Source organism: Dasypus novemcinctus, chromosome 15, assembly GCF_030445035.2.
Source record: "Dasypus novemcinctus isolate mDasNov1 chromosome 15, mDasNov1.1.hap2, whole genome shotgun sequence".
NCBI classification, from domain to species: domain Eukaryota; kingdom Metazoa; phylum Chordata; class Mammalia; order Cingulata; family Dasypodidae; genus Dasypus; species Dasypus novemcinctus.
Window position 1 is genome coordinate 12,639,244 of NC_080687.1, and position 24,020 is coordinate 12,663,263.

Sequence of the window (24,020 nt, forward strand, 5' to 3'; positions counted from 1 at the left end):
GTATGAATGGAAGAAGAAAAGCTTTTCTGAAGTGTCACCAAAGTTTCACCAAAATCACAGCAGAAACAAAGTAAAAGATACGCACCAGGATGTATATGTTGTTGTAGATGGAAAGAAGTTGCAGGTTGTGGCAGTTTGATATTATTGATGAATTCCAAAAAGAAACATTAAGTTTGTAAACTGGTCTGTTCCTCTGGGCATGATACACTTTGATTGTATTAAATTCAGGTTTCACTTAAACTTGATTAAATTAAAGTTAGGGCTTTGATTCAGCCACATCAGTAGGACGTTGAGTCCCTGCCCCCATGGTAGGTGGACACTCAGGAAATGACACAGCAGAGGAGAGAGCTTAGTTTTGATGCTAGAACCCCAGGGAGAAAGCCGAACCATTCACCTTGAGTTCATGGCTGACCTTGCATAGACAGCAGAGCAGCATAGAGAACAGAGCAGCTGAGCCTGGAAGGAAAGGGGGAGAGAGAGACGAGCCTTATGCCAGCCTACAGTTGAGACTGGAAGAAGCTGGGACCTTGGAGCCTTAAGAGGAAGAGGAAGCCTGAACCCTCCCAGAGACTGGTAGCCATCTTGCTCCAACACGTAGCAACAGACCTTGTTGAGGGAAGTAACTTATTCTTTATGGTCTTGTGACTACAAGCTTCTACCCCAAATAAACATCCTTTGTAAAGCCAACAGATTTCTGGTACTTTACAGCACCTTTGGCTGACTAACACACAGGTAATACCAGGAAGAGCCTACAGAGAATAACATTATAAACCATTTTGTTTCTGTTACAAGCTTGCTAGTTCATTCATTCAACAAACACCATGACCAACATTGTATACACAGGTATTTCGCTAGGCACAGAAAAGGATAGACACCAAGTATTAAGCCACAGTTTTTGCCCTTAGGATGTTACAATTGAACAGAGAGCCTATTACCAACACCAATAAGTGCCACAGGAATAGCTCAAAGTAACTGCTACAGGATTTTCCATATAAACACTGCTGCTTCTGTAGGGTGACCAGGGAAAGCTTTACAGATGAGGTAGCATGAGCAGAGTTTCAAAGGATGAACAGAATTTCAAAAGGTAGAGTCAAGGGAGGAGGGGATTCAAGCAGGCAAGAGAAAGAAAATACTCTGGGTTGACTGGAATTAAGTTTAAGGAGTGAGCTAGGGAAAGAAAGAGACTGGAGTCAGACTGTAGCATAGGTCATTTCACTTGAATTCAGAGATACTAGGATATGTATATATTTGACAGTGTGTTTCAAATTTTTACTTTATCACCAAAATTTTCTTAGTAAAAGAAAAATTAGCTGATTTTAAAATTTATTTCAAAAACTGCATGAGAAAATAATTCCTAAATTAGATAAAGTTTTATTTAAAAAATCTGTTCTGTTAAAAGAGGCCAGATTGACAAAGAGTGAACCAGTCTGCATGTTCTCAAATGTCACAACACAGGCATTGGGAGTATAAACTTCTCCTTCCTTTGCCAGGGTGCTTTAACTTTATCCTAGAAGGCTAACTTTGCAGGGAAAAAGAGGTCAGATACCACTTCCAAATCTGACCTTGGCTTCTACACACAAAAACTATCAAATACAATTTTGGCGCTTCATGTCTTTATTTGACTGGGCTAAGAAAATCAGGAAATAATTCAATTAGGCAACAGACTTCAAACCTTTCCTTATTGTGCACTACTTAAACATAACTTTATCAAAAGCTTTCATTAATATTGCCCAATTAGTTTCTCTTTATAGAGTTGGGCAGAAATTCTTAATATTCTTTAAATAAATTCTCACACTTTACACAGACAACTGAAATAATTTAAAAAGATTAAAAACTTGTCCCACATTACTTCAACTTGTGCCTCTGTTTACTCATTTTCGTAGGATGGTAATGAGGGAAACCAGAACTACAGACATTAGTCAAGCTGTTTTCATTTCCCAAGAGATAAAGGAAATAAAAGAACAAATGGCAAGAGAGCAGTCAGGGGAAAGAATAAACCTAACATATATACATATCTGTGTTTCAATTCATTACTACTTACAGCAAACAGACAAACATATAAGCAACCAGCTTATGTAAACATAATAAAACTTTAATGTTCTAAAATTAAAAAGTTTGGTTTGGTTATTTGGATCCATAAATTACCTCATACAAATAAATACTGCACGTGTTTCCTCTCCGCCCATTAAAAAAAAAACAACAAACTATACATATGTACATTTTGCCACCCTCCGCCCCAATAAGGCTCACAGAATTATTAAATCCCTATTTCCCACTAAAGATGGCAGACCTCAGCTACTTATCTACTACTATGTGATGATTAATAGTGACAAAATAAACCTTTATTTGTAAAAGTTCAACTACATATCCCAAAGAAAACTTCATAGCCATACCACCTCAAACCAGTATTTCCTTTAACAATGGAGACAATTTTATGAAACAAAAGCATCAATAATATTCTGAGGTGTTATTATTAGAATTTTTACAGGGTCTGTACCAATTATCCATCTTAGAGTTAAGATTGCTTTGTACGAAATTCCTTTTGGCAAGACAGTAACTATCAACTGGTCTAATTCTTAACATTAGAAACCTACATACATCTGTTAAGGTAGGTATTGTGCTACATTTTATCTAAACTTGATTGAAAAGGAGCAAAGAATATAATCAACTAGTAATTATACTTGTTCTTATAGGGTAAATATTTCATCTGCAAAAAACATATTTGAAAAAGGATTTAAAAAAAGTCATGCTACATAGCTTTTGAACAATGTCTTTCAGAATATTTTATTACTTCATGTATCAATATCTTATGTAGGGGAGGAGATATAGCTCAATTTGTTGAGCAGTTGCTTTCCATGTACAAAGTCCTGAGTTCGAATCCTAGTACCTCCTAAAAAATTTTATGTAGCTATAGTTGAAAAACTATATTAACATCAAAACTTTAAATTTTAATTTTCAGATGGCAGAAGCATGGGCACATTTTAAAAGTTATGATAAAGAATCTTTCAGGAATTGAAGAGTTAAAGATAATCTCTGTCAGCTTATTGTGAGAGGCAGCCACCTGAATCAGTAAGGTTCAGGAGCAGAGGCTAAAATAAAACTAATGGTTCAGTGGTTCAGTGGGCTCTGTGTGACTGAGAGGCAAAGATAGCAGCTAGCTGCTTAGAAAGAGCACTAAAAACACAAGAACTCTCATTTCAAACAGAGAAACCAAAAGAGACACTAAAGACAACTGTACATTACAATTTGGAAAATATTTTGGGTATACAGACTGTCAAATAGCATATCAGGAGAAGCAGAGGAATGGGGGTGATTTGCCTCCTTTAAGAGGAATGTTTTATCATTAATATTGTTCAGAATTGCCAGCATATGGTGAATACAAGAAGCAACTATTTTTATAGCTTTATTATTTTTTAAAAATCTTCTATAGATAGTACATCCCTTTGTTGCCTATACCTGAGGTGGACTGCTCCCACCCCCTCCACACCTTGGCATACCATGAACAGACCGACATCTCCAATGATCTGTTCTAGACTATTTCTATGTCAGATAAAATTTGTTTAAGCTACATGAGTAGAAAGAGCCTTACCAAAAGAGAGATAAAAGAACTTAGACCTCATAATTACTTGCACTAGTATAGCTAATAAGACTGTAAGTGATCAAGTATATTATACAATATTAACATAAAAATCTAAAGTCTGGTTTTAGTTTGTATTTAGCAAATAAGCATATATATTTTAAAAATACAATTTATAAGAAATGAAAATCTAAAGCAATGTCAACAAAATTGACTCCACGGGGGGAAAAGAAGCCCATTAGCCACACAATTTTATTCTTCTATAGATCAAAAAAATGGGCAGTAGTAGTAATTTTTTTTACTAATTTGGCTCTACCCCTATAGGCTTGTCTTATGTCTGTTCCATAAATCCACTGTTTGCTAGTAAAATGTGATTCTATTAAAAACTAAATTTATATAAGGAAAAAGTTCTTTTAACAAATTTCTGCCATATTATTGGCCCTAAAAAAATATTTCCTACATATGAGAACTGGAGATAATTATCATTATACATCTTTCACAGAGTCTTTTTGACACTAGATAAAACACCTAGAAAGTGTAACAATGGAATAACTAAACTGAAGGTCATAGACTTAATGCATTAAATACAGAGCAGCTTGGAAAGAATATCTGCATGAGGGGTCAGATTAGCTCTACCTCAGATTGACAGGGCTTTCTTCCCATGAATTATTAAAACACATGTGATTAGAGAGAAAATGATCATTTTGTTTGAAATGAATGCTATTATAAACATTACTACAGTTGCTGCCTTAACAAAGAAAAGAATGATAAAAGCACAATGTAATTATGCAATAAGAATGGGCAATTTAAGGTTTAAATAATTTATATCTATAAAGGGTTAATGAGCAAAAATACTTTAGATGGGGATAAAAGACAAAGATTTTGCCACATAAAATAAAAATAAAGCCAATTTCTGAAGTTCCTAATACTTAAAAATTTACTACACTTGGACCCAGCAGGCTATCTCCATAAAATACATCAATTATGATTAATAAAGGCTAATTGGGCAAAAGACTTCTAACCAATATAGAGGGGCTTAAAAAAAAACAAGCTGATTGAATTGACATTTTCCTTTCCTAATATATAATATGTAGGCTCCAAAAGGCTTATTTTCAAGTTATTTACAAATATATCAATTTCCAGAGTTTGTCTGGCAATGAATAATCGGCGTAAAAATAAACAGATGCTTTATTTACAAACTAAAGAAAACAAAAGTTTACAGAAACAAATGTGCCCTCTCTCACATCTGCAAAAATCACCAACTAGTGGACATCAAAGAAGGATGTATTATACAAAAAGCACAAGGTTGAGCTATGTTTGTAGAATGCAGCACTAACACACCCTCTATAACATTTGTAGATGTATATAGTCTTTGGATATCAAAAAAAAACCACACTTGTATCTATAGACAACTAGAAAGGCATCCAACTGTCAATGTGTCTTTCTAAACCCATGTGTAGAACAACTTACCAAATCCCTGTGCAACACCCAGTTAGCATGTAGGTAGTGAATTCCATCTAGGATCTGATATAATAGTGACTTCACCATTCCCCGAGGTAACTGAACTGGCTTCTTGTTTGCTTTAGAAGCTCTGTGAAACTTGATTATATGCTGAAAGAAAGGAAAATATCAACAAAAGCTTTAAAAAGAAAAGAGATGGATAGAATTTGATGTATATTTTCCTAACAGAAAAAGAAACCCAGGGGTACCAAAAGATACAAAAATGTAATTCCACACTCTGCTGAATAAAATAAGTAACTTTAAAGTTTCCCATCACTGGAACTAAAATGCAACTTCCTAAGCATAATGACAGAGTCTGAGAAAATAATTACAACAGAGAAGTATAAAGTACTGTGATTTTATATTTAAAGTATAATTAAAAATGTAATTGCTTTCAAAATATACTTTATCACTGTTTATCTGGTAGAAATTTTTAAGAACAGAAACTCTTTTATTCTGTAGAGATTAAATGCAAAGGGAAAAAATAGGACAAATTTCAAGAGATACTGTTGGCAGGCTGGTATAACACAGGTGTGGTACCTACTGATGACTATATGGGTTATACAGAAAGCAAGTGGGAAGATATTTCAATAAAATTCACATAAGTACAAAGAAATAACATGTAAAAGACCAGTTCACATTGGAAATATTTAAAAATATGGAAGATTCAGTAAGAAAAAACAACAGCCTTGTACCACCCTCCATCAAAGCTTTCTAGGTATATATAGTGTTACTGGACATCTAGCAAAACAAAATAGCACTTTATAAATACAAAAATCATTTTATAAATAAATGTATCTCAATGAAACAAAATCTAAACGATCAAACTCTATTGATAGGTCTCTTCATTTTAATTAAAGCAGTATCAAATTTCAGGAAAATATGGAAGTCAGCTGAAGCCCAACTCGGCCTTATATACTACTGCATCTGTATTTAACACCTAATACTGTCCACAACCGACTCTTAACCAATATTTTTTAAGCGCATATTAAGTGTATTCTTGAAATGCAAAGAGAAAAGAGAAGTGATATTTAACATTAGAGATTAATATTTTCAGTTTCTATTTCTTATGATAGAGAAAGTACAACGAACATAAGAATAATTAAAAAAAAATAACTAATGACGGATGACCAAAAAAACCCACAAAATACACACACACACAGAGAGAGAGAGAGAGAGAGAGAGAAAAGAACACCTGGCTCCCGCCAGGCAAAGTATATCAGTCAGTGCATATGTAGTAAGATTATTCTACATCCTATCAACAGCATTACAGTATTCGAATTTTTTCAGTCTTTTTTTCAATGTATTTAATAGCAGGTAAATAAATTAGAGCTACAACTCTTTATGATCCAAAAAGATTTGTCACCTTTCCTAAGATATTATAATGTGATAATCAATTCTATTTTCCTTAGAAATTAGATCCACTGGCTCTAGGGGCTTAATAAAAAGAGATAAAAAGAGAACACATTTTTTTTAAAAAGTAAAAACTTGCCAGATTATGAAAGGAACAAATATGTAGAGGGGGAGGTAAGATAATCAACTGATCCCATATATATTTCTTCAGTTAACACTGCAATTAGATGGTCATAAATTACTTTATTTTGCTACCCAATGTCACTTTATGCCTGTCATTTCACTTAAACCTTCCAATTAAAATAAGAAAATAAAGTGGATAAAGGATAGATTTTAGCAAACTGAATTTTCTTTTGTTTTTTTAAAAAATAGATATTGAAAATATTTGGCTTAAATGAGTATTAATAAAATGATAAAGTTAGTGATAAAACTATCCATACACATCTAACAAAATTACACATACCATAATTCGCTAAAGTAAAATCATTTTACCTAGGTATAGTATTAAATATTATACACCTGCCAGCCAGAAATTACACTGAATGCAACACTACCTCCTATGCTCTGTTACATTTTATTTACAAATCGTGTTTATAAACCAGCCAGGGAATTTTGTTTTAAGTTTGGATTATATAATTAGACTTCATAAGCTTGAATATGACAAATGCTCCATTCAATACAGGCCACCCAGATTTAACAGATTTCTATTACAGAATTTTATTTGATAAGTTTTCTTTTAAAATAAAAGAAGTTAAATCTTAAAAAAAAATATATATATATAATTTATGCCCAACATGAACCTTGGACATTTCATAAAAAAGAGAGTTTCATGGGTCTATTTTCTGTTGTGAAACACTACACTCTATGCTTTAGGTATATTCTAAAAACAAACAAAACAAAAAAAACTCATCTGGGTTTCAAGTTTTGAAATTCGTTATAGTTTTATTTCAAGTGTTGTATATACATTTATGAACTACAGCTGAATGAAAAATGTAAACTCTTCTGAAGATCTCTGAAAAACAAGCCAGGATATTATGATCACTTTTAGAATGGTATCAGTATTTACGTTTTATCTCAACAAAAGAATTCACATGCTAACTTAGCAAACATAGGCCAGTATGCAAAACATAGAAAGATTTTAAACACTTTACTAAATATCAGAAGAAAATATTGTTCATAGTGAAGCAACTAACTGTTAATGAATTAACTCAAGGTAATACTGTAGTTTTTAAGTTTTTATTTTTACCTATAATTTATATTAATAAATATTCTTCATACAAGGTTGATCAGGACACAACTTGTGAATATGTTTCAAAATTATTTTGGCTATTCTCTTATAGATTTTCTCTGTATATATCATAAAGTCTTATCCCAAAAATGGCATTTTGAAATAACTTTTTAAAAATGTGGCTGTTACATTTAATGAAGGAACAAATTATTATAGCTACCCACAAACTTTTATAAATACCAATCTTAAAAACAATGTGGTTAGTAAACTACAAAAGATTGAGGGCAGATCTTTGTATTTTAATAATTTAGACAAGACAAATTAAAATTCTTAGTTTATAATAATTTTCATCAACATAGCACCTGTTCTTTTTTCATTGTATTAGCTAAAATAAATTGGTCATCACTCAATTTTGAGAAATCTTCAAATATTTAGTTGGTCTGGGTATCTAAAAATATTCTGATCATAGGTCACACAATCACAAAACAAGAGTCACAACAGATATGGGAACCTATTTTCAAGTCAATCTCATTTTGTAGCAGAGCTCTCTTCCACAAAATTTCTTCCCCTGCAAAAGCAGCCCAATTTGCGTAAGTATAATATTGAATTACTGCTGATAAACATAAGAAATACATTTGAATAAGGAAGATCATCTATGAATGATTGCCAATAAACAATTCATAATATTTTTGTACATTTGTATAGTACATTTAATTTATAAAGCTTTTCCAATACAAAATCCTCAGAGAAGCCCTATAACAAAAGACAAGAAAATGTTACATTTTACAGATTGGGGAAACTACAGCTTTGGAGCCATTAATAAACTTGCCTAATGTCACATGACAACAGGTAGAACCATAATTAGATCTCTAGTCTTCTAAATATAACATAATCTTTCCCTTACTTGATACCATCTTTCTATTTTATAGCCCTTTATTCTAGAATAAAAGGAAACAGGTTGCATTTATATTTTTAATAAAATAAGTAATTGTAGTTAATTTTTTAATTTTATAAAAAATCTTTAGTTATTTTCTTTAGTATCTGTTACAAAGGTCAAAGTGATAGGATCAAAAAGTAAAAATACAAAGCAATTAAGTCAAAAAACAAACAAAAAAACAAGAATGAAAACAAAGCGAAGTATTTGAGCCTCAGTAATGCATCAACCATGTTCTATGAGGTGATTTCTATTATAAAAATGGACATCTCATACTAAGATGAATTTCTTACTATTTCAGTCACTCAACAACTCCTGACTGAAACCAATGGCTCTGTGTCTACTAGCAATTCATCTTACCCAGAGGTCATGTTCAGCGTAGTCAAATAGAAGCCAGACTTTTCTATCAGCATGAGACAGAAACACCTTTTGAAGAGAGATGACATTTGGATGCTTAAGTTCTCGAAGTAACTGTAAAAAAAAGGGGGGATGCATTAAAATCTTTGCCACAAAAAGCCACACCATTTTGTAATTCAAAGGCAATACAACTTAATGGTATTCAATCTTACAAACCTAATAAGCACCAACACAGATATGAGATCTCTATACAAGTGCTACAATAACAAAAGAGGAAAAACCTTTGAGGGAAAAGATACTGAAAAGATGTAAGTGAATAAATCTACATTTTAACATCACAAAATAACTGAATTTAAAACAAATCTGTAGCTTGTAATTCTTTAAAGAAAATATACCAAAGGCTTATTCACTAATTGCAGCACTAGAAAATACAAAGTTCATGAACTCCAAATATCAAATCAGAATTAAGACCTATAATTCTGTGAAATGTAGTAACTGATTTTCAGGCATTTAAATTAAATCAGGGAAGCGGACTTGGCCCAGTGGTTAGGGTGTCCGTCTACCACATGGGATGTCTGCAGTTCAAACCCTAGGCCTCCTTGACCCGTGTGGAGCTGGCCCATGCCCAGTGCTGACGTGTGCAAGGAGTGTTGTGCCATGCAGGGTGTTCCCCGCGTAGGGGAGCCCCATGCGCAAGGAGTGTGCCCCGTAAGGAGAGCCGCCCAGTGCGAAAGAAAGTGCAACCTGCTCAAGGATGGTGCTGCACACACGGAGAGCTGACACATCAAGATGATGCAACAGGCGGTGGACTTAGCCCAGTGGTTAGGGTGTCCGTCTACCACATGGGAGGTCCAAAGTTCCAACCCCGGGCCTCCTTGACCCGTGTGGAGCTGGCCCATGTGCAGTGCTGATGCGTGCAAGGAGTGCTGTGCCACGCAGGGGAGCCCCACGTGCAAGGAGTGCGCCCCGTAAGGAGACCCGCCCAGCGTGAAAGAAAGTGTAGCCTGCCCAGGAATGGTGCCGCACACATGGAGAGCTGACACAACAAGATGATGCAACAAAAAGAACACAGATTCCCATGATGCTGACAACAACAGAAGTGGACAAAGACGACACAGCAAACAGACACAGAGAACAGACAACTGGGGTGGGAGGGGGGAGGGAAGAGAAATAAATAAATAATTAAATCTTAAAAAAAAAATGATGATGCAACAGAAAGAAGCACAGATTCCTGGTGCTGCTGATAAGGATAGAAGCGGTCACAGAAGAACACACAGCGAACGGACACAGAGAGCAGACAACGGGGTGGGGAGGGTAAGGGGAGAGAAATACATAAATAAATCTTCTTTAAAAAAAACAATTAATTAAATCACACTGTAAAAGTGATTATAATTTTGTACCTTTTATGCACAACAATGAGTTAAGAACTTATTCAGTAGAAGCATCCAAAGAGTACATTTTCAAGGATAATCTTTCTCATCTTCTAAAATTATATGATTGTACTTAATCTCCCTATTTATTCTCATTTAATAGCCAAAGTGGCCCTAATAATCCATCCAGATAAAAAGCATCTCCACCCCTGTCAAGTCTGATAATATGTCTTTATTAGTTAAGGCAGACTTACTTAGTACCTTCCAAATATACTCCAAATACAGGGCTAGCCACATGAGAAAGGTAAAGTCTTAGAATTTAAAACTTCAATATCAAAATAAGAATCAAGGGATGCCGATGTGGCAAAAGCAATTGGGCTCTGGTCTACCACAGAGGAGGCCCAGGGTTCAATTCTTAAAAGAAAAAAAGTATTTGTTGCGTCATCATCTTGCTCCATAACACTTTTGCGCAGGCACTGGCTCGCCATGCGGGCACTGGCTCACCACACAGGCATTACCTTGTCATGCAGGCTTGCTTTCTCTCCTTTTCATCAGGAGGCCCCAGGGATCAAATCCAGGTCCTCCCATATGGTAGGCAGAAGCCCTATCACTTGAGCCACATCCACTTTCCCCAATTTGCTTTTTAAAAATACCGACTTTTAAAAAAACTTCAACCTGATTATCCGGCCAACAAATCTTCAAGGGTAATTACATTACTACGCTGCACTTACTAGGGCTAACATTTATCATATGACTACTACATATCAAAAATGTGGTAGATGCTATGTTAGGTCAAGGATATAAAATATGCTAAGACCTTCTGCTGAACTTTTCTAGTAGGGGACAAATGCAAGTAAGCAGGCAATTCTAATACTGTGGTTGTAATAGTGGCAGCTAACATTTATTGAAAGTTTATTATATACTAGAAAGTGTTCTAAGCTCCTCACAACAACCCTAAGATATATTATATTAGTCCCATTTTTAAAATGACAAACCTGTAACACAGGGAAGCTAAGTAACTTATTTTGGGCCCTTCAAACTAGTTAAGTGGCAGAGCCTTAACCAATGCATGTGCTACCCTGTGGTCTGTGCAGAGCATGGGTGCATTCCATAGCCTTCCTTTCTGGTGAATCAGTTTTTGTATTTCGTGACCGCTATGGAGCCCATAGCATGCATGTGGTTGCCTACTTCTTAACATTTTAGAAGTCACTTTTTACCTTTTTAAAGATTTATGCTAAAATTTTTTAAAAGGAAATGTTTAAACAAATTTATAAAATGGTTTCCTTCACAGAAAGCACCTGTTTTTCTAATTCTATTGGGAAAAGAAATCTTATGCTTTTCCTGAGTACTGAAATCACTGCTAAAAGTACTTATAACATTTTACCAATTATTCACCATAAACTTCATTCATTCTAATGTTACATAAAATATAACACTCATTCTGAAATCCAAAAGTACCAATAAATTAATATTTAAAACCAAATTTTGTGATAAATATCACAGTGATGAGAAATGGGTAGTAAGAACCCTTCTAATATTCTCAAAACTCACACTGATTTCTCATGTTAAAATTTCACAAAATGTCACATACTAAACTCATATAACCAGTCCCACAGCATGATCAAGAAATAGAACATTACGAGGACCTTGAAAGCTCCTTATACTCTCTACTGCTACTCTATCCCATCCAAGGGTAATCACAAAATCCTGACTTCTAATACCTTTAATCCTTTAAAACTGACTAGGATATATACAATACGAGATATTGAAGAACTGACAAATTAAATGAAGTACATTTTCCAAAAAGATGTATACATTTGGCTAAAAATGTTCTCCATCTCATTCCTTTTCTTTCCTCATGGAGGCAATCCTTGCATGTTCTCCAAAACCTGAACCTCCTTGATTGTCTACTCTAGTATAGACATACACCCTCCACCCACCCCTAGACATTTCTATCATAGTGTTTGGCACACTATCCTTATTATAAGATTTACCAATCTCTTTTCTCAGTAGAGTGTAAATACTTGAGTCCAGGGACACTGACTTGTTCTGTTTTTCTTTATTTTTACCTACTCCAGTGCCTGTCAATATAGTAAACAATAAATGACTGCTGATTGAAAACTCATTGATATACAATTGTTAAAAGAGCAAATTGGGTGGCAGACTTGGCCCAGTGGATAGGGCGTCCATCTACCACATGGGAGGTCCGTGGTTCAAACCCCGGGCCTCCTTGACCTGTGTGGAGCTGGCCCATGCACAGTGCTGATGTGTACAAGGTGTGCCCTGCCACACATAGGGGAGCCCATGCGCAAGGAGTGCACCCCGTAAGGAGAGCCGCCCAGCATGAAAGAAAGTGCAGCCTGCCCAGGAATGGTGCCACACACACGGAGAACTGACACAAGATGATGCAACAAAAAGAAACAAGATTCCCGTGCCGCTGACAACAACAGAAGCGGACAAAGAAGATGCAGCAAATAGACACAGAGAACAGAAAACCGGGGTGGAGGGGGGGAAGGGGAGATAAATAAATAAATAAATCTTAAAAAAAAAGGAGCAAATTATTTAAATTAATAGTTTCAGGTCACACTAGCCCATATGAAGGGTAGATATAAGGGCTGACCAAAGCAAGCAAAGATTATAATATATGTCCTAGCACATTCTGATTTAAGCAAAGAAGACAAATTTACGTAGAAAGCTTTACAACAGTAAAAACTGAAGAAAACATCAAAGAAGGTAATGCTCAGCCTGAATGTACAGATAAAGTCACATATTAAATGAATTATACTTCCTTTTGGAATCAAAGAGAGATTCTAATCACCTTATGGAAAGCAATGCTTCCAAAAGAAAAAGGCATATATTTTTACATACCTAAATGAACAGACTCAATAAAAAATCAAGCAACACACTCTCTCATTTTAAGTTCCCCTAATATTAATCCCATCTTAAAAAGACTAATTTTATATGTACAAACATACTACTGTACTTAATGAAATAAGAATAACTGGACCCTTAACTACTCAGTGACACTGTGCTGGAAAAATATTTAATTATATAAACAAATGAGTTTGATTTATGTAGAATTTATTTAGAAATTTTTGTTAGAACTACATACTGCCTTTACTTTTCTTTAAAAACAAATATATTTTTCTATATATAGTTGCTATGAAAAATATTTATTAACTTTCAATTAATGAGTATATCTGAAAAACACAATTTGGAGACCTACACAGTTGGCACTTGTAAGTCAGTTGAAAATGATGATAAAAAGAGTGTCACTTACTGCTATTTCTCTACATGCCGACATAGAGATCCCGGTTCCTTCTATTTGTTTTAAAGCATAATCTTTATCATCTTTCCTGTAAAAACAAAGTTATTTTAATATACAGATAAATCCACATTTAAAAAGTAGCATATAAATAAACACAAATCATATTTTGATATACATTTGATACCTTTCACATATAAGGAATAATGCCATACAGGAATATGGCATTATTGGAACCTAGTCCAATTCCATTACTTGATAGATGAGGGAAATTAGATTCAAAGGAATAAAAAGACTTGTCCAAGGTTCTATGACTATCTGTGGGAGACACAGATTTAGATATAGATATAGATCTCCTGACTCCTGTTACACTTCCCCTCTATGTATGGATGTATACAACGCACACACACATACCTAGACACATAAAATAAAACCTGCTTTCTAAGACCCAATTTGATACTAGTGGGTCAAAAAAAGGTTAGGAAATGAATGCATTGCTAAAGTACAAAATGGTTAACTTAAAACACCTTAGAGTTATCATAATCTGATAGTGGATAACTTAGAATAGGTCTCCCTAAATACCTTCGAAGATATTCATTCAACATGTGTTCACTGAGTACTTACTAAAGGTGCACTAGGTACTAGGGATACCTTCTGTAGCTTTCCGTGTCTCCTGGCCTAGATAGATGAACAAACAGCCCATCATAATGCAACATGATAGTGCTATGGTACGGCAAGTAGAGAGCAAAGGCTTTGGGTGGAGGACCTAAGTAAAGATTTTAGAGGAAATAGCATCTGACTGAGGCCTAAATGGAAGCTTCCAAACTTTTTGTCTCAGGACCCCTTTTGTCTCTTAGAATTACTGAAGATCCTGTAAAGCATTTGACTGTGTGGGTTATATTTATCAATATTTATCCCTGTCAGAATTTCAAAATGGGAGAATTTTGAAATACGAAAACGTACAAGCACATCTCCATAGGCATCAGAGCAATGATGTCAGTACACATTATGTTGCCACTGGAAAAAAACCAATGTGCACTCATGAGAGTGGGAAAAAGACAAATGATATCTTAGTATTACTATGAAAACTGCATAGGTCTTGCAGACCCTCTGAAAGAAGCTTAGGGATAGCCAAGGGGTCCCAGGTGACTCTTTGAGAACTACTGATGTAGGTGAATGTGTGTGTCAGTGAAAGGGGGGGATACAATTTGAAGTCACATGAGATGAGAAAAAACAAAGCATTTGAAGGAGAAATGAATACAGTACATAAATGGAGATAGGGCTGGGTATATAATGAGGAGCCATGAAGGTCTTTTTACTCTAAGAACAATAGGGAACATTCCATTAAAGCGTTCTTTAATGAGAGAATATATATTATATTTTATTTGAGAAAAAACTATATTTGAGAACTCTGTGGATGTTTAAGGGGAGTAAATAGGGACAGGAGGCAGAGAGACCCATTAAAAGAAATTAGTATTAAAGTTACCCAGGAGAGAGAATATAGTGGCTACTACTGAAAGGTAGTGGCTACATAGAGAGCCTGCAAAGAAAGAAGTGGAGATGTGTGATGGCAAGATGAATAAATACATCTGAAGCTCAAGAGAGCTGAAGACCCAGATTTGCTATAATCAGTATATGCATAGGAACTAAGCCATGAAAGTAGATGAGACAAAGGAGAAAAACAGTCAAGAAGTATTCGAAAAAGGACAGAATGGTAAACAGTATAAAAAATTACAGTGGTCTAGTAAGGTGAGGACTGAAAAGTGGCCACTGAATTTATCAATGATGAGGTCACCAGTAAACAGCAGAAAAACAATAGTTGCAGTAGTGTAGTGGCAGGGTCTACATTGCAGAAGGCTGAGCAATAACCAGGACATAAGTAAATTTAGACAATAAATGTAGTTAATTTTTTGAAGGGGAGAAAATAAGAATTATTATCTTTTCATTTATTTATTTATTTTTAAAGATTTATTTATTTATTTCTCTCCTTTCTCCCCCCACCCCCCAGTTGTCTGTTCTGTGTCTATTTGCTGCGTCTTTGTCTGCTTCTGTTGTTGTCAGAGGCACGGGAATCTGTGTTTCTTTTTGTTGCGTCATCTTGTGTCAGTTCTCCGTGTGTGTGGCACCATTCCTGGGCAGGCTGCACTTTGTTTCGTGCTGGGTGGCTCTCCTTATGGGGCGCACTCCTTGCATGTGGGGCTCCCCTACGCGGGGGACAGCCCTGCATGGCACGGCACTCCTTGCGCGCATCAGCACTGCACATGGGCCAGCTCCACACGGGTCAAGGAGGCCCAGGGTTTGAACCGCAGACCTCCCATATGGTAGACAGACGCCCTAACCACTGAGCCAAGTCTGCCTATTATCTTTTTAAAGATGGCAGAGATGAGTATATGTTTAAATTTTGACAGGTAAAACCTAGAGTAAAGGAGCTACTGACACAGGAGAAAGAGAAAAACTAGACAGCAAAAAAAGCTGATCCACCATGGAGAACTATAATTCAGGGAAAGAAGACGATATCTTTCTGTTGTAACAGGAAGAAAGATAGAGGAAAGGATGGATACAGATAAAAAGAAGTTGATAAGTTCAGAGGCAAAAAGCTGAGAAAGTTCCCATTTTGAAGGCTTTTATTTTTTTTTTCTGAATGCAGGAGATGAGGTCACATGTTAACAGTAAGGGTGGGTGGTTTAAGCAGTTAAAATTTGATTGAACAAATGAATAACCCCTTGTAAAATCAATTAATTTAAGCTCATTTAATACTACGCTATTTTAAAATATGATTGAAACTTACATTGCTTTATCTTTGGTTTTACAACATGTTTTAGACTAAATTCTTAGTCAAGAAAATGAATTCCAATTACAATATTATTTCTATCGGAAAAAATTTATTTCATAATTGGCTTTACAACATACTTTCTAGTAAAGCACTATGAGAATTCATTGCATTAAAAATACATCAGAGGATTGTGGGAAAATGGCAGAGTAGCAAGCTCCAGGAATCAGTGCCTCCACCACAACTACTGAATTGGCAGGAACTGTCTGAATCAACTATTTTGAAACTTCAGTATCTAGCGGAATACTGTGCAGCATCCAGGAAGAGCAAGAGGAAGAGGCTGGCAAACTGCCATAATGACTGATGAATTTCACCCTTCCTGCAGTGGTTACAATCCTCATTTCCCCAGCTCCATGGTGGGCAGTAGTGAGGACTGCAGCTCTGACGCCTGGCATAGCATGACAGTGCCAGGTTGGGACGACATAAAGACCTAGTCCTCCAAACTCCCAGGGTGTATGCAGATCACTACTTTTGATCTGCTACTTCAGGGGGCCAGCTCTGAAGGAGACCACTGTTTCAAGCCCTCTTGGACAAAGGCAGAAGAGTAATCTTAAAGATAGTAACCTTCCTCAAAACTACTGAAAACCGTTAAAGGCCTACATTAATTGGGCAAACGCTGTATCAAAAAAAATCAAAGCTTCAAAGCATACAAGAAGCTTCTGATGCCCTTGCTGGTCCCTCCCCCACGTCTTTTATGACGTGGGGTGGAGTCACTGTGTGCTCCCATTGTGGGTCCCTGGCCCTGTTCCAGAGTGAGCAGAGCAGCCCCTGTGCGCATCTCTGGGGTGCATGTATGTCACTGCCAATCTATCAGCTGGATGTCTGAGACTGAGCTGGGAAACTTGTCTATGTCTCATCCTCCCAGACTTTGTCCAGAGGGCAGAGATGGGGCTTGTAGATCCTTGAAAAGAATGGGATACAATGAAGTTGCAGCAGCCTGGAGCAAAGGACTACCTGCATTAAGTCACTCAAGAGAGCAACCGGGAGGGAGTGGAAGACTATTTCATAGGAAGTGAAGAGGGTTTTCACTCTAACTCCTATAAATTATAAATGGGAATTCCTAAGGCCTCTAGCAAGCACAAGTCCAGGAAAAGAAGCAGGTGCCACAGCTCCAACCAGGCTCAGGTAACAGAGGACCTTTGCATTTGCCTAGGCTGATCTTCTGGATAGGAGAGCTAATCAGCCAAAGCAGAGCCAATTTGCAAAGACAATGAAAGGGTGCTTTTTCCTTTGGTTTGGTTGTTTTGATTCGCTCCTGGCATTCAAGAAAATCTCTTTCCTATCACTAGCTGCATACAAGCTTAAGGAACAGGCAGCTTGGTGACTAAATCCCAGAGTTAACACTTAAAAATATTACAGTGTGCAACAAAAGATTGGAAGAAAGATGATGGCACATCTAAAGGGACAAGATAAAAATCTAGAAATCATCAAGGAAGACCACCAGGCTTTAGACTTACTGGACAAAGATTTTAAAAAATCATCATCCTCAGTATGCTCAAAGAAATTAAGGAAAACACAGAGAAGGAAATAGAGGATATGAGAAAAACAATGAATAAACAATATGAGAATCTCTTTGAGATTCTCAATAAGAACCAAACAGAAACATTAGAGTTGAAAAATAAACAGCAGATTGGCAGTAGCAGGGGAAACAGTCATGTCAAAGACAAGAAAACTAAAATAAAATGACTAAAGAGCAGAAAGAAAGAGGAATGAAAAAGAATGAAAAGGACTTAAGAAAACTGGGATATCATCTGGTATACCAATATATGCATTATGGCAGTACCAGAAATAAAAGAAAGAGAGAAATGGGTAGAAAGAATATTCAAAGAAATAATGGCAAAAAACATCCCAAATTTAATGAAAGACATAAGTATGCATATTCAAGAAGTGCAACAAACTCCAAAAAGCATAAACTCAAACAGAACCATGCCCAGACACGCAGTGATCACTGTCCAATATCAAGGACAGGAGAGTTTGTTTTCAATGGTTACTTTAAATATAAATGGATTCAACTCTCTAGAAAAAAGGCAGAAATTGGCAGAATAGATAAAAGAGCATGAACCAACCACGTGTTGCTTACAAGACAGCCATCCAGTGTGAAAGAAAGTTCAGCCTGCCCAGGAATGGCACTGCACACACGGAGAGCTGACACAACAAGATGACGCAACAAAAAGAAACACGTGCCACTGACAACAACAGTAGTGGACAAAGAAGTACACGCAGCAAAACAGACACAGAGAACAGACAACTGGGGCGGGGTGGAGGGTGGGGAGAGAAATAAAATAAATAAATCTTAAAAAACAAAACAAGACAATGGTGGTTGCCTCCTTCAGTATTTGTTAAATGTGTGAAGTACTGACAAATGTCACAATGATGGTTTCATTTTTTAATTACTGTATGTACGTTAGTCCTTACTGAGTCATTTTTTAAATGTGTATTTTGTAAATGAGTGGCTTTTACAGATACATCATAATAAATTGTACTGCTACATTAAAAAAAATAGGGGATGATGTGGGAGTGGGAGGGGTTAAATAGGAATCGCACATACTCTCCATGTAACTTTTCTGTAACCTAAAACTTCTTTAAAAATAAAATTATAGCTTAAAAAATAAGAAGGAAGGAAATAACAAAGATTAGAGTACGGAAAATGAAATAGAAAACAAAAAAGAATCAATATCAAAATTTGTTGATTCTCTGTTGGAGAGAATCAACAAAACCAGGAGTTGGTTCATCGAGAAAAGGTCAATAAAATCTACAAAACTTTAGCTAGACTGACAAAAAAGACAGAGGATACAAGTAACAAAAATCAGAAATGAAAAAGGGGACATTATTACAGACCCTGCTGAAATAAAAAGGACTGTAAGTGGTTATTATGAAAAACTGAATGCCAAAAAAGGACAAAATGGACAAATTCTTAGAAACACACAAACTACCTAACAATGACTCAGGAAACAGAAGATCTCAACAAACCAATTACTAGTAAACAGATTAAATCAGCAATCAGAAACCTCCCTATAAAGTAAAGCCCAGAACCAGATGGTGTCAGAGGGGAATTCTACCAAACGTACCAAAATTCTGTTCAAACTCTTCGCCAAAAATTCAAGAGGTGGGAACACTCCCTAACTCATTGTATCAGACCAACATCACCCTCATACCGCAGCCAAATAAAGATATCAAAAGAAAAGAAAACTATAGACCAAGATCTCTTATGAATATAGATGCAAAAATCCCCCCCCCCCCCCAAAATACTAGCAAACTGAATCCAAGAGCATATTATAATAATAGTACACTACGATCAACTGGGGTATATCCCTGGTATGCAAGGTTGGTTAAATTGGTAAGAAACTCAATTAATGCAATATACCACATTAAAAGAATGAAGAAAAAAACCATGATCATCTCAATCAATGCAAAAAAGGTACTTAACAAAACACAGTACCCTTTCTTAATAAAAACACTTAGAACACAAGGAATACAAGGAAACTTCCTCAACATGATAAAGGGCGTGTATGAAAATCCCAACAGCTAATATCCTACTTAATAGTGCAAGATTGGAAGCGTCCCTTCTAAGATCAAGAAAAAGAGAAGGAATCCCACTCTCGCCACTGTTATCCAACATTATACTAGAGTTCCTGCCAGAGCAATTAGGTAAGAAAAATAAATAAAAGGCATCCAACTTGGAAAGGAAAAAGTAAAACATTCCCTATTTGCAGATGATATGATCCTATACACAGAAAGTCCTGAAAAATCTACAACAAAGCCACTAAAACGAATAAATGAATTCAACAAAGTAGCATGTTACAAGATCAATACACCAAAATCAGTAGTGATTCTATACACAAGTAATGACCAATCAGAAGAAGAAATCAAGAAAAAAATTCCTTTCACAGTAGCAACTAAAAGAATCAAACATCTAGGAATAAATCTAATCACAGATGTAAAGGATTTGTACAGAGAAAACTACAAAACATTGCTAAAACAAATTAAAGACCTAAATATTTGGGAGGATATACTCTATTAATGGATTGGAAGACTAAATACCACTGAGATGTCAATACTACCGAAAGCAATTTATAGATTCAGTGCAATCTCAATCAAAATTCTTAACAATCTTTTTTGCAGAAATGGAAAAGCCAATCATCAAATTTATATGGAAGGCTAGGGGGTCTGAAACAGCTAAAGGTATCTTAAAAAAGAAGGAATTTGGAGGACTCACACTTCCCAATCTTAAAAACTTATTACAAAGCCACAGTAATCATAACCAGCATGATACTAGCACAAGGACAGACATATGGAGAGCTTAGAAATCAACCCCCACATTTATGGACCACTGATTTTTAACACGGTGGCAAAGACCACGCAATTGCAAAAGAGTAGTCCCTTCAACAAATGGTGCTGGGAAAACTGGATCTCCACTTGAAAAAAAAAAAAAAGAGGGCAATTACTTCACAATGTATACTAAAATCAACTAAAATACATCAAAGATCCAAAATCAGGCCTAGAACTATCAAACACCTAGAAGAAAATGTAGGGAAGCATCTTCAGGACTTTGTGTTAGGTAACAGTATCTTAGACTCTACACCCAAAGCACAAGCAACAAAATAAAAAATTGATAAATGGGACCTCATTAAAAACAAACATAAAAGAAACAACACACACACACAAAACACTTTGGTTCCTCAAAGGACTTTATCATGAAAGTAAAAAGACAGCCTATGCAATGTGAGAAAACAACTGGAAATGACATATTTAAATAAAGGATTAATATCTAATACATACAAAGAAATCCTTCAAGTTAACAAGACAGCCCAACTAAAAAATCAGCAAAAGACTTGAATAGCTATTTCACCAAAGAAGATATAGAAATGTCCAGAAAGCACAGGAAAAATGCTCAACATCATTAGCCATCAGGGAAATGCAAATTAAACCAACAATGGGATACCATTTCACACTCATTATAACAGCTGCTATTTAAAAGAAAAAAGAAACAAAACAGAAAATAACAATTGTTGGAGAGGATGCGGAGAGATAGGGACACTCACTGATTGATGGTGGCAATGTGAAATGGTGCAGCCCCTGTGGGAGACATATTGAAAGTTACTCAGAAAGTTAACTAACATATGACCTGGCAATCCCACTAATGAGGTATATACCCCAAAATATTGAAAGCAGCGACTCAGATATCTGCACACTGATGTTTCTAATAGCATTATTCACAATTACCAAAAGATGGAAGCAACCCAAGTGTCCATCAACAGAAGAGAATGCATAAACAAAATTTGGTATATACACAATTCAATGGAATATTACTCAACTGTAAAAAGAAAGTGCTGATACATGTGACGGCATGGAAGAACCCTGAAGATATCATGTTGAGTGAAATAAGTCAGACAAAAATGGAAAAATACTGTGTGATATCACTGATTTGAAACGACTAGAATAAGCAAACTCACTGAATCTGAATCTAGATTAAGGTTACCAGGTGATCAGATGGGAATAGGGAATGGGAATTGAAGGCTTAAAGTGTACGGGGTTTCTATTTGGAATGACAGAAATGTTTTGGTAATGAATAGTGGTGATGTAAGCACAACACTGTGACTGCAATTAACAGTACTGAAATACATTTATCTGAATATGATTTAAAAGGGATGTTAGAGTATATATATAACAGAATAAATTTTTTAAAAAACCATATAACTACACACACAATGAACCTCAATTTAAAACATTGCACTTTAATTAATAATACAAATATAAAAATGTACTATCATTGACAACTAGCAAGATGGTGGTGGAATAAGGGGTCCTGGAGTCACCTCCTGCTACAGGGCAGTTAGTAAACACCCAGAGCTATCTGGAGCTACCTGAAGCACCTGGTTGGGGGCTCCAGGAGGCCAGAAGACCATCCTATAACATAACTGAAGGAATGGAAGGAGGAGACTGCCCATCTGTGGAGAAGACTCATCAGCCTCAAGTCCTAGACTAGGCTTCAACCCCTCCTCTGGCAGGAAGGAGGCTGGCAGGCCCTGAAATAACCTATACAGGCAACCGCAGGTAGCTTTGGCTGGCACACACTGAATAATCAGAAGTCTACGGGGGAAAGTGCGGTCATCTTGTACCTGCACTGCATAGATTGCTGCCCACACCTGTAGCTCCATCCCTACCCCAGGCAAGGAAGAAAGGGGCGTAAAGCTTCATCAGTCTCTTTGGGCAACTACAGTCTAGGCCTGCACGACTCGGATTATTCTACACAGCTGTGACTCTGTCCTCACCCCTGGCAAAGGAGAGAGTTGGGAGAAGCTTCCCTGGTCCCTAGGGCAATGAGGGCAGCTTGAGCCTCCACAGCTTATAGCACCAACTACATCCTTGGCTCCTACTGCACAGTCAGCAAGGGAGAAAGGGTAGGATGTACTAAACTAAAGAGAAAAACTGCACCCAGAATAAATACTCTAGTAATCCAGATGCCAAGACACCAACAGAAAATTACAATCCACACCAAGAAACAGGAAGCTATGGTCCAGTGAAAGGAACAAGCTAGGACTCCAGATGACATAAAGGAGCTGAGACAACTATCATAGATGTTCAAACAAATCTCCTTAATAAATTCAACAAGATGGCTAAAGAGATTAAGGATATTAAGAAAACACTGGATGAGCACAAAGAAGAATTTGAAAGCATACACACACACAAAAAACAGTAGATCTTATGGGAATGAAAGGTGCAATAAAGGAAATTTAAACAACTCTGGAATCAGATAATAGCAGATTTGAGGAGGCGTAAGAAAGAAATGGTGAGCTTGAAGAAATGGCCTCTGAAAGTGAACATACAAAAGAACAGATGAAGAAAAGAATGGAAAACACTGAACAAGGTCTCAAGGAACTAAAGGACAGCAAAAGGCATGCAAACAAATGTGTCATGGGTGTCCCAGAAGGAGAAGAGAAAGGAAAAGGGGCAGAAGGTATATCTGAAGAAATAATGGTAGAAAATTTCCCAACCCTACTGAAGGACATAGTTATCCATGTCCAAGAAGCACAACGTACACCAATCCAAAAAAAATCTAAATAGACCAACTCCAAGACACATACTCATCAGATTGTCAAATGCCAAAGACAGAGAATTCTGAGAAGGGCAAGAGAAAAGCAATGCTTAACATATAAGGGATACCCAGTAAGTGTACAATTTCCCACCAGAAACCATGGAGGCAAGAAGACAATGGTCTGATATATTTAAGATACTACAAGAGAAAAACTTCCCGCCAAGAATCTTATATCCAGCAAGACTGTCTTTCAAAAATGAGGGTGAGATTAGAATATTCACAGATAAACAGAAACTGAGAGAATTTCTAAGCAAGAGACAAGATTTTCAGGAAATACTAAAGGGTGTGCTAGAGCCCAAAAACAAAAGACAGGAGAGAGAGGCCTGAAGAGAGTCTGGAAATGAAGATTATATCAATAAGAACTTTCCATGCTCATGGATCGGAAGACTAAATATCATTAACATGTCAGTTCTACTCAAATTGATACACGGATTCAATGCAATCCAGACAAAAATTCTACCAGCATTAAAAAAAAATTGAAAACACAATCATCCAATTTATTTGGAAGGG

At 36.2% G+C, this 24,020-nt stretch overlaps 1 protein-coding gene across 3 annotated transcripts in view; it reads right to left on the reverse strand.

Annotated features, from left to right (window-relative positions):
• CDK8 (cyclin dependent kinase 8) overlaps nucleotides 1-24,020 on the reverse strand; it is a 145,443-nt gene that overhangs the window by 55,678 nt on the left and 65,745 nt on the right. For all 3 annotated transcript variants that reach the window (XM_004453096.5, XM_004453097.5, XM_058277044.2), the window contains exons 2-4: nucleotides 13,600-13,675; nucleotides 8,953-9,063; nucleotides 5,048-5,188 (exon numbers count right to left, since the gene is read on the reverse strand). In XM_004453096.5, the coding sequence (XP_004453153.1) occupies nucleotides 5,048-5,188; nucleotides 8,953-9,063; nucleotides 13,600-13,675 (328 nt within the window). The remainder of the gene's footprint in view (nucleotides 1-5,047; nucleotides 5,189-8,952; nucleotides 9,064-13,599; nucleotides 13,676-24,020) is intronic.